The sequence below is a fragment of the Lygodium microphyllum genome, chromosome 16 (genome assembly GCF_053477565.2).
Source record: "Lygodium microphyllum isolate KBCC chromosome 16, Lygodium_microphyllum_v1.1.10, whole genome shotgun sequence".
NCBI lineage: Eukaryota > Viridiplantae > Streptophyta > Polypodiopsida > Schizaeales > Lygodiaceae > Lygodium > Lygodium microphyllum.
The window spans coordinates 3,458,155-3,470,563 of record NC_141150.1 but is presented as its reverse complement, the minus strand read 5'-3'; the positions used below and the strand labels follow the sequence as shown (position 1 = coordinate 3,470,563).

Below are 12,409 nucleotides of genomic sequence, written 5' to 3'. Positions count from 1 at the left end.
CTTTCTCACCCAGCCATTGGTGATCTTGAATGAGAAGATGATACACCTGATTAGTAGAGGCCTTTTCGAGACTCAACCGGCCTGCAAGGTCCCAGTCCTGCCAAGGGCGATCCACAGCCAGGGCAGGTAAGGGTTGCCTACCCTGAAGCTCCGACGAAAGCTTTCCCCATAAATCACGGTATCCGCGCGGGATCTTGAAAAGTCGCCTAGCAGTCCGAAACGATACGAGGACATTGCGAGTGGCAAGGGTAGCATCCGCAACCGACGTCACACCTAAACGGGCCATGCAGTTAAATCTCAATCTGAGCTGATGTTTATCTTCCCATGAAAGTAGTCTCGATACTGCCAACAATTCCAGCTGAAAGGAGTTAGTCTGCAAGCGGTCCCCTACCGGGTGCCAACGGGCCTTTTGGAGCACCACTTTCCAAGAGCCGACCAAGTGCAGTAACAAAGAGGAAGAGGGATTGGAAAAACGAGAGTCAGCATTAAGGGCATGCCACCAAGAGGCCCGAAGCCGGGTGTTACCATGGCGGAGCCCGCTGTCCTCAAGAAAATAACGGGCTATGATGGTCCACGGGTGATGATCCACACACATGGCACGAAAAAGGGACCAACGGAGAGCTAGCATATGAGTTTCTGCATCCAAAATAGCTCCACCACCCATGCGCTTAGGGGTACATGTATGTGACCATGAAATCCACGAAATGCCTGCCTGCAGTGAATCCTTCTTCCATAGCATGAAACGGATGGGATGAGTGAGAGCTATTTTCTGCTTTCTCTCTCCCTCTCTCTCTCTCTCTCTCCGTGTTCGTATTCCCTCTTCCGCAGCGCACTCACATGGTACCAGAGCCGAAGGAGAGTACACGGAGCTGAGATTTACGCGGGAGATCACCCAAATCTTTGCGTTTGCTGCTGGCCTCATCCCCAACAGCCAAGGCGGTCCTTCCAAGAGGTCACAAATCCTTGCGTTTGCTGCAGGCGCCCTCTCCAGTGGCTGCCACGTCATCAACAACCTCTTTATGGGATCGTTTGCATGAGAGCGGCCACTCCTACAGCTGGGCGACACTCCAGGCTGCGCTTTGCTGATCTGGCTGTCGTTCCATCTCCAGGCAGCTCTTCTCCTGCTGGGCGACCTACTCCCAGGCTGCGTTTTGGTGCTGGCGGCTTCTGTCTTGGTGCTATTCATCAGACAACCTTGCGTTTTGCAGCTCCAGGTGTCTGTAGGCCTCCCCCGCCTGCGTTTTGGTGATTGGTGACCATACTGCTGGTCATTATTCGGCATCGGCAAAGTTTTCTTTGGTGTTTTGCAGATTGGAAGATGTCTTCTCATCTGTTTACGGGCTTTGATGACTCAGATGACGAGCTTTTGTCTCGACACTCATCTGAACAGGGGCGTGATTTCTATCACGAGGACCATCGTCCGGAGTCTATTCCTCTTTCCCGTCCCCCTTCTATTCATGTATCTCGACGAGCCCCTTCCAGTGGGCCGAAGATGCAGCCTTTGGTACCCCCTGTACATGTACCCATACTTCCTCAGCTGCCCAAAGAGGACCAGTTGGATGGCTCCAACTTTTCTCTATGGTCCTACAAGGTGGAGTGTATCTTGGACTCCTTCGATCTTTGGGAGCTTGTTTCTGTTCCTATTCCCCAGCCTAAGGTGGATCCCGCAGATGGGACATCTATGGATCGTGCAGCCTTATGGGATCGGCTCAATTCTAGAGCCAGATCTTTCCTCTTTCTGAGTTTGCAAGATTCTGTCCTTGTTCATGTTCACAGGTTGAAGACTGCAGCAAACGTGTGGAGAAAGCTCGCGTCTCTCTATCAACAGAAGACGTTTGCCCACCGGATATCTCTCGAAAAGAAGTTGCGGATGCTCGCTATTGATGATAGTCCTTCCATGAAGGACCACATCAACAGATTACAGGATATGAGGGATGAGCTTGCATCCCTCGATCAGACGATATCTTCTGAAGACATGGCTATGATTCTCTTGACTCAGCTGCCATCACCTCGGTTTGATGTCTTCTTACAGCCTTCTTACATCGAGGACCCGTGAGAAGCTTCTATGGGAGGAGCTTGCCCTGCTTGTCTTGGAGCATGACGAGCGACTCAAAGAGGTCAGTGCTAGTGGATCCGACTCCACTAGAGCCTTTGTTGTAGGTTCAGGAGGACAGAAGAAGAAGAAGTCAAAGGCTAAGAAGAAGGACAGTTCTTCAGGCTCTGACTCAGATTCAGAGAAACCGAAGTGCCCACACCGTGGGAAAGGGACACATATCGAGGAGAAATGCTAGAAGAAGTACCCTCACCTTTGTCCGGGAGGGAAGGGTGGATCTACATCGGAGCCTTCTTCTACCTCTACACCAGCTGTTACCCATGAGTCAGTGTTCCTTCATATCCATGCTTTGGAGGAGGATCCTTCTTTCGTGGCTGCCGTGTCTTCTGCGCAGCCTTGGTTAGTGGACAGTGATGCTTCGAGTCATATGACTCCCTGAGGTGATTTGTTATAGGATCTCCGTCCATCAGAGGGTTCAGTCACTGTTGGTGACATTTTATCGGTGCCTATTAGTGGTATTGTCACATTGCCTTTGTTTACCGACCGACCTTCGAGCTCCTTTTCAGAGGCCCTACATGTTCCAGATTTGGGCCTTCCCCTCCACTCAGTTTATGGCCTTACGAGGCTTGGCACACGAGTGATCTTCACCGAGCATGCCGTTGTTATTGAGGATTCTTTTACAGGAGCTGTCTTATCTACAGGTTGGCAGGAGAGTGGGTTTTACAGGCTCCATTCCCCTTCTTTGATGCAGGGTCCTCCGCGGCAGTCTATTGCTACACCCGTTCCTGCTTGTGCATCTTCTATTCCACAAGTTCCTTCCCATCCCCCACCTTCTCCTTCGGTGGTTCCCTTGTACCCCCCATCCCTTTTAGCGGTGGACGATCTCGGTGATGCGGCTGTGGATTCCCTGGCCCCTAGTGTTTTAGAGGGGGATTCCCAGGATCGTGAGGAGCTCCTTCAGCGGCAGTCTACATCGACAGACTTCATCGACATTGGTATTCCTCTTGCCACCCCAGGATCTATTTCCTCTTCGGCCGTCAGCCACATCCAGGATCTGAGAGGGGGTGTTAGCAGTCATGTTTGTCATGCCTTGTCATCTCCTGCCTGCGAACCTCAGTCTGAGTCAGACGAGGACATTAGGAGCCCTGACATGTCTGTCATGTGTTATGATGGGGGAGGCTAGTCACTCTTGACTGGCTGTCTTAGGATGTGTATTTCTTTTTGGTCTCTTTTAGTGGGCAGCCACTGGCTGCCCAACCACTTTTTTGGTCACTGATGTGGGGCACCCATTTTAGGGCATTTTTAGGGTTTGCGCCGATTTTAGGGTTAGGGTTAGGGTTTGTCCTTTTACTTATTTATAGGCAGCCCCCCTCCCCACTTGATCACTTGTCTTCTTGCAGATTCCGACACTTCTTCTTCCCTGTGGTGGTGTTACCATCATCGTCAGCCTGATCTGGTGCCCTCACTGACGCTGTGGGCTGCGTGCAGGGACTGATCAGTCTCCTTCCGCCTTCCCGTTTGTATTCAGCATTCATTTCAGTCAGTGCAGATTTCTCTTCCTTATTTTCTGCTTTCTCTCTCTCTGTCTCCCCCTCCGTGTTCGTATTCCCTCTTCCGCAGCGCTCTCACAAAAGGGGCCTAGGCCATGGCCGGCCATGTAAAAAAGGGGATAAGAGGATGACTGCCCAGAAGGGATTTAGGGTTTTGTATATTAAGTTGAAAAGTGAATGAGAAGCTCATTCTTGTGTGTGGCCAAAAGTGGCTCTCTTCTTCTTCTTCTTCTTCTTGTCCTTGCTTGCTTGAGCTTGTGCTTGAGAGAGGGAGTGTGAGAGTGTGAGGGAGTGAGTGTGTGAGGGTGAGGAACCGGGGAGGAGAAGCTCTCCATCTTCCCCTCTCTTCTTCTCTTCTCTTCTCTTCTCTTATCTTGCTCGTAGCTATGGAGCTTGGAGCGTGGAGCTTGAGGATGGAGCTTGCTTGAAGCTTGCACTTGGATCGTGGAGCTACCGGAGTGTGTGAGAGAGGAGGCAACGCATTTCGGCATCAATGTAAGCTCACTACACCCAACGATATGAATCGCGTGTCGGCTATGCGAGAGGTAGCCATTAGTGCTCGGCTTGGAATGCTTGAAACAATAAGCGGTCCGTGGGTCTTGGCGGTTGAGCGAAAGCTCCCACAGTACACAACACTAGCAAGACCTGACACAAATAGATGTATGCTCAGAGAGTACAAAGCCCAAATCAGTCCAAGTACATGTATGCGGACCACGGCATATCAACCATGCAACATCCAAGTGAAGAAGATCCCAGTCTCAGAAGACTCAAAGCTCAATAGCATAAACCGCTTGCTCAATGTCTGTCAAGCATCCAAAGATGTTCCCACTGGCACAAAAGCCGTAGGGATCAAGCCAAAAAGCTCAAGAAAGGCATATGATAACACTAGTGATGGAAGATCCAAGACTGAGCATCAATAAGACATCATGAGCATATAGGCTCTGTAGCCTCCAATCATAGCATCCATAGACATCAACTGTATCCCAAATACAACTTTGGCAAGCCAAGAAATATCCCAAGTAAGCTCCGGGAATCCAAATTCAAGCCAAGACAAAGCTCTAGTAGCAATCGGCTCCAAACAATGGAACTAGCATGTAGTAGTGGCATAGGCCAAGCATGTCAAGACCGGTCAGACATAAGCAAAGAACATGCCATAAGTATACATTAAAGTCGGAGCATCCAAATGCTTTCCAAAGTCGAGCTGAAGCTCAATCAATGATCCGGTAGGAAAGCGAAGCTCAAAGTCATCCCCGAATGTCAATACATCATTGCATATATCCAAGATATAGCCCGAAACAAATAGGCATAACCAAAGGCAATCAGAGGCACTTCAGCCCACTGTGTACAATAGACATTCACTGCTTGAAACTGAGTATTTGCAGGTCCAAATCATCACCAAAATGATGGCAAAGCATTAGCACAACATCCACCAAGCATAGGCGTTAATGGCATAGCATACAGGTATGAGATAGTGTATGTAGATGAGCTCCAGGACTTGTACACTTCTGCTGTAGACCTGGACAAACCTGCTGCTGTATATGACAGCCAATGTGTGCTCAAATCAGTGTCCCAAAGCTCAAGAGAAGCATCAATACATTGCAATCAACATTGCCAAGCATGAATAACTGCCAAAGGAAGAGGGTAATGACCAGAGAACCAAGCTGTGGAGTAGGTAGATGCAGTCCAGGTCTGCATAAAACAGGCGCAAACTGGCGTGGCTGATCTGATGGTGCTGCTACTCATAAATGGCTGATGTAGGGTCAAAGGAAGCTTGAGGGAGTGCCAAAGAAGGCACACAACAAGCCTTAGCAAGTCTTGTATCAAGCCAAATGAGATAATAGAAGAGGGAGGACCAATGGTGGCTGCCCCTTCCTGTAAATACCGTGTGTGACCTGTAAACCAGTGAAAACCCTGAAGCAAAAGAAGCAATACCTATGATACAATGCCTTGAGGGTGCCCAAAGGGATCAGGAAGATGCTCGGGAAGCTGAGTGATGGGAGCTCGAGGGAGTCGGCTATGGCTGCCGGGAAGGAGACCCAATGAGTGTAGGTATTCAATAGGAAGCTGAAGACGCCACGAACCAAGCTCAAGTAGTCATGAATCCATGCTCTGATACCAGTTGAAAGGTGACAAGGATCGAAGCTTGCTTGGAAGACCTATGGCGGGAAAGCAAGTGCAAGAAAGAGAGAGAGACCAAATGGGAACTCCAACAGTCACAATGTGTGTCCGGGCCTTCCTTTATTCAAATTGTCACTGAAAGAATAAAGAATAAAGTGATGGTGATAGGCGCTCGCCACCTGCAGCGTGGAGTGGTGGGTACTGTTAGTATAGTAATATACGGGCGGCTAGGCGGAGGCGCCTTTACCCCCAACAGATTTATGGTAAAACAGTACAATACCTATTCTTTTTAGGCACGTGCTGCCAAGCTGGTCTTGGTGTAGATGGCTCTCTACCACTCCCTTTTTCCTTCAATGAGATAGATCTGTCATCAGCACAAGAGAGAGGTCCTTGTTTGTCATCAATCAAAGAGGGTGGTGCAATGTGGTGAAGGGGGATTGCCAATTTAACAATGTGACAAAGTGTGACGAGGTAATTGGGAGGGGTCCTTGCTTGTCATCAATCAAAGAGGGTGGTGCAGTGTGGTGAAGGGGGATTGCCAATATAACAATGTGACAAAGTGTGACGAGGTAATTGGGAGGTGCATAGTGCACAGGTGGTATCTCTGACAGCAAAACATTGGGATGCAAGGTGGTACACACCTAGAAAGAGGTAACAGGAACTAAAAAATCCCTAAATCTTATAGGAGTATCTAAAATGATATGTGACAAGATTGGATACCCTATTCTGGGTCTAAAGAGGCTCAAAATCTAAAGAGAGCATCGAACTCAATTTCATATGAAATAGAAAGTAGGGATGTGCCAGGTTGAATGCTTGTACTCGGAGATTCTTCTATGTGTATATTGGCATTTGTCAAGCTCTCCATGGTGACTTACAACCAGTTCTTGCATAATAGGAGCAACATAGAGAGAAACTAGTTTGTGCAATTAAAAGGAGAATACAAACCTGCTTGTTCTCTCCAATTGAGAAGAGCTCAGTCTTGCCAATTGAGTACTCCAACTAAGAAGCACCCTTGAAGAAGGAATATGCTGGAGGAGGAGTGTTTGGCTTTGAGAAATGGTACCTCGGTGATGTAGAAGGAATGGAATAAGAGGATGGAGTGTTGTCCTCCTCATTGAGACCATAATGCTCTATTAGGGCCTCCAATGAAGGAGTTATGTGAGCAAACACCATAGGGTTCCAAGATGGAGTTCAAGGCATTGTAATTTGTAGTTGCATGCTGCTTGGACAAACCTAGCCTTTTGCAATAGTCACATTGGATACTCTTTAGAAGAGCATTGGCTGTCATACCATGTGAAGATACACTAGGGTTTGGAGAGAAACTCTAAGAGCACATGGACACGATAACACACAACGAACTTAGACAAGAATGCAAAAGGAGGAGAAGAACTTGATGAGGGAATGCATGCAGTAATGAAATGTCAAGGAGTATGACAACAGACTGAGCATAGTGAACATGCAGCTGAACGATAAGATTAAAAAGCTGGAATTGAAGACAGAAGCCCAAGATGGGGAGATTCAATCACTTAGGCAGCTACTAACTGACATTCAGCTCAGCCCCAAGCTAGAGGAAGGATAAATTAAACCTAGCATGACCGAGGAGCTTACCTGCATCAAAGAGAAGATACAACAACTCCAAAAAAAGGAGGAGGAGACGACGGAGGCTGTCTCTTGGGCAGAGATGCTCAAGAAAACCCAACAGCAAGTAGAGGAGGTGGAGCGATGGATTCATATTGCAAAGAAGGGGAAACACCTAGCACATGCACCTAGAACAACCATAATCAATGACACATTGGAGGAGGAACAAAAAAGGAAAATGAGAGCACTCCATGTTCGGGTGACGGTGCTAAAGATGCATGAAAAAGTGGATGAGGACACCAAGGTGCTATACACGTTAATGAATATTAAGAAAGACACGCATGTCTCCGCTTGGAGAGTGGGCAAGAAAAGCACAGAAGGGGAGAGCTCAAAAGAGCATGCACTCATTCTCCGCTTCCCCACCATGGAGGCTAGGAGAGACTTCCTAGCTCAACGCCGTACATTGAAGGGGACCGGTGTGTTTTTGGGTGACGATCTCACACCAACCCAACTAGCCCACATGAGGGAGTGCATGCCAAAAATTAAGACAGTCAGGGAAAAGGGCAAACTCGCCTTCTACAGAGGAGGGAGAGTAGTAGTCATGGAGAGGCGCCACAAATGACAGTGTGAGACCTATGGGACCAACCTTGCAGTGGCAGTTTGGAATTGTAATGGAGCCCTCCGATTGGATGTGGGAGCTTTTGAGGAGACATTCAGAGGGAGAGATATAGTGTTCTACTCAGAGACACAACAGGGACCACATACTACACTTCCACGGGTGACAGGCTATAGGTAGGAGTCAGCTTGCAGGAAGGAGACAGCACAGACCACAATAATCCCGGGTCGAGAGGAGTGGAAGTGTTATTCAGGGAGAAGCTACAACAGATGATCCAAGTAGTTCACAGAGATGAGTAGGCCAGATACATGTGGGTGAGAGTGCATGGTGAGGAACGCACTTTGTATGTTGCCATATGCTATTTTCCCCCTATGACGTCTCGATACGCCCCACCCAAGGGGCAATCACTATATGTGGCTTTGGATGAGGATATTTGAGAGTTCTCGAAGGAGGGAGAGGTTATCTTACTAGGAGACTTTAATGCCACGACAACCAACCTCCCATCAAGTGTCCTTCTTTGATGCATCTGAGGAGATGCTACTAAAGCAAGATGCGTCAGAGCTGTAGCTGGAGAGGACATCTCAGGATATGGGGAAGTCACCGAATATGGAAGATACCTTGTGGAGATGGGCGCAGCACACAGGTTGGCCATTCTCAATGGCTTGGCTAGATACCCCCTATTCGGCGCCTTCATATGTTATCCTCACCGACATGGTGCCGGCACAATAGACTATGTTCTTGCCCCACCGATGCTGATATCTCACATCCATGACCTCTCAGTATCCCCACGCCTTCTCGGAGTTGCAGTGGATCATGCTTACCTATCATGCACCATCGACCTCCAATTCACTGACACGCAGACTCATCATGCAGCTCACCGATACCCAAGATACCTCTTTTCCAGAGAGAGAGAGAGAGGATATCTATGAGGCGGAGATCCGTAGATTGTTACATGATGCAGACCCCGACGTTCCATTACAGGAGCTAACTCAGTAGTTCAATGAGGCCCTACACATCGCTACAGGTGTAGCCTTTCCACACTCACGACCCACACAGAGAGCCTCCACCAGGATGACACCTCGGAACAACTGATATGATGATGAGTGCTGTGAGACTAGAGCACGGCTACAGAGAGAGATAGCAATGGGGTCCAATACCCACAGATAGGCACAGATACTCTTTAGACGCCTCACACGGTGGAAGAAGAGAACATTCTTGGCCCAGTTGGAGTGAGACCTATATCAGTTATTCTTGAGCTAGGACTCTAGAGAGGCTTGGAGGCTTTTCAGAGAGCATTGCCCGACCACACCTATTACGTCCACCGCTGTATAGGAGGAGTATGCAACTAGTCTTTATACTGTGAAGGGTTAGCCACCTCTTCCTAACCCACTTGAGCCTTGTCTAGAGACCACCACTTTCTTTACAGAAAGTAGGGTCCGAGAGGCCATTGATAGACTTACCGGAGGAAAGGCACGAGATCATGATGGATTAGTAGCTGAGCACTTAATCCATGCTAGAGATTTGGTGGCAGGATTCCTAGCTTACATGTTTAACAGAGCCATGTGTGAAGGCCTACCAGAAAGTTGGAGCACGAATACTATTGTGCCTATCCTCAAGCCAGGGGACCCTACTCTACCTAATAACTATCAGACTATCATGGTTGGGCATACATTGGCTAAGTTATATGCTTCCATCCTTGAGCATGAGTTAAGCAGGTGGGCAAAGATGTGGGGTCTTAGAGCACAGGGACAGGCTGGCTTTAGGAGAGGCTTCTCCACATTTGATCACATTCTCACACTTAGAGCGATCATTGAGGAGGGAAGGGCCCATGGTCGACGAACCTACTGCTGCTTTGTGGACTTCCGCAAAGCCTTTGACACAGTACCGACAGACAGACAGATACATAGATTGCATACCATGGGAGTACCGAAAGAGCTCAGTTGGGGTATTTTGGCACTATATGAGAGAGTTGTGGGTAGAATCCAGACACCTGAGGGCCTTTCGGCACCTATTTACTCCACCATTGGGGTGAAGTAGGGATGCCCCCTCTCTCCGACATTATTTGGCCTATACATTGATGGGATTGCTGATTATATTTCACCGGAAGGAGATAGAGGAGCTCCACTAGGTGGCACTTGGATACCTCTCCTATTGTATGCAGATGATATTGTATTGATAGCTGGCTCTCCAGAAGGTCTACAGAGACACTTGGGTGCATTATACTCCTATACTTTGGATAGTGGGCTTTGAGTGAACCTTGGTAAAACCAAGGTGATGGTATTTAATACTACACCACAGTGGGTCAGGAGATCAGCACCTAAATTCACATATGGATTTGAGGAGCTGGAGTATGTGGATTCTTATACATACCTGGGAGTCTTATTCACAGGGCCCGCCTTTTCTATGCGAGAGGCAGCAGACACTAGGCTGACTCGCGGATACACAACATTAGGTGGTTTGGAGAGGATGTGCTCACAGGTGCAATTCCAAGAACCCCGCACCAAGCTATGGCTCTTCGATACACTAGTCACATTCACACTACTTTATGGAGTACAGATATGGGGGCCCAATCTTGACCACCGTAGTAGCAGATCAGGGCGCACTTATGACGGATGGAGGTCGATGGAGAAACCCCTAGTGTCCATGATATCCAAGATGATCAAATGTAAGGCCTCAGTGCCACATGAGATCATCAGAGCTGAGCGCTACAACGATTGTGGTAGAGGGCCTCACCTGATCGGTCGCATACATACATAGCCTATGGGACTTACCCAGACACAAATATACACGGTTAACCCTTGAGTCCTCCAGGCAGCTTGCCAGAGAGGGTGATACTTCATGTTGGTATGCACAGATGTTGGCCTGGTTTGAGTTGCATGGATTTAGCATGGACAAGTTACCCCCCTTCCAGTACTCCCTTGATGCACCATCTCTTGATCTGAGTAGGTTAGAGATTCGCAAGATCATCAAGATGGATCTTACCTAGTTGGATATTAGGCAGACATGGTTGATGCCAGGGCAGGAGCTAGGGACAAAGATGGCTTTCTACCACGATCATTTTCTTCATACTACAGATGATGGATTTATTGTTCGCTTGAGATACATGGACACCCACCTTTCCCATGGGATCAGATGTACTATTGGCCAGTTGCACACCTCCTCACATCAGCTAGAGATTGAGACTGGCAGATATAGATCCATCCCACCAAAGGAGCGCATATGCCAGATATGCCAATTAGAGCCAGAGACAGAGGAGCATTATATCTGCCCGCTGCCCAGCGTATTATGAGGTCCGTGGTTGTTTCCACTGTCTCTTTAGAGACAGATTTGGACCACTATCTAGAGTCATGGATTTTACCGATCAGCGATGCCTTGGCCTCTTTCTTCTGAGATACGACGGCTTCGTAACATGCGCCTTAGGAGTACAGCTGCTCCAAGACACCGAGGCCCTTCACAGAGGCAGCTCACAAACTTCTTTGCAAAGGAGACTTAGAAGACTTCAATACAGTTATAGCCGCAGTCCACACGATAGCCTCTCTCATCGCCACAGTCCACACACAGACAAGGAGTATTGATTGATCGAGCCGTTTAGCTTAGCCAATCCAGACATCCTAGGCCTCGACACAGACACTAACGACACCTTCATAGGCGGATACAGGGGATTATTGCTCGGGCTAGAGCTAGGCCCTCCATACCCACATGAGATTGTACCATTTGGAGCTCATTGTTACTAGATAGAGCTCTATGTTTTACACATAGCCATAGTTAGTTTCCTTTCTTATTTTGCTTTGTGCTACATATTTTACCCATATAGTTGTACCATCATACACATGATTGTAACTCATGGTCTCATAGGTCATTTTGGCCTTTTGTAGATGTTAATATATCATTTCATTTCATTTCATCTCTCTCTCTCTCTCTCTCTCTCAAAGTGCTTGGTATGATGATGAGTTCAGATAGAATAGGACCCGCCTACAGAGGGATATTACACTAGGGACATGCACATACAAGCATGCAAGGAATGTCTTTTGTCATCTGTTGAGAAATCAAATGATGTATGCCCAAAAGAGGCTGTCCTATAAGTGATTTTGTATGAGAGATACGACAAAGATGTATGCTCTAGAAGCTCTAGGAAGAGTTGTCCAAAATCCATAAGCACAGAGAGTAAAAGTGGTACTATCCAAAAAGCTATAAAGGCATGTACTTGACACTCATTTCAATGTAATGGAACTATCAGTTTTAGTTACTCAAGACTGTCTTTATGAGTCCAAGCTAATCTATCTTGGAACCTAATTCACTTGAGTTACAATTCCTTATTCTAATAATGTATCGTGTGTTTGACTTGCGTCCACCATAGCCGATCTAGTTCTAGGTCCGTGTTTCTCAACATGGTATCAGAGCCATGGCTGAGCTAGATAGCTAGTGGACGCATCTTATTTCTTCCCTGCATACTTTAAATCCTTCCTATTTCGATGCCATCCACACATCCATTAT

General features: G+C 47.7%; 2 protein-coding genes and 1 pseudogene across 5 annotated transcripts in view; all 3 read left to right on the top strand.

Annotated features, from left to right (window-relative positions):
* Positions 1 to 12,409, top strand: part of LOC148022473 (golgin Putative 1) — a 171,976-nt gene that overhangs the window by 108,956 nt on the left and 50,611 nt on the right. The window lies entirely within an intron of this gene.
* Positions 7,298 to 7,921, top strand: LOC148022475 (uncharacterized). The gene has a single exon (XM_087696531.1). It carries the CDS (start codon positions 7,313 to 7,315, stop codon positions 7,919 to 7,921), a length of 609 nt encoding a protein of 202 aa, XP_087552657.1. The 5' UTR covers positions 7,298 to 7,312.
* LOC148022474 (uncharacterized) lies at positions 9,833 to 10,901 on the top strand (annotated as a pseudogene).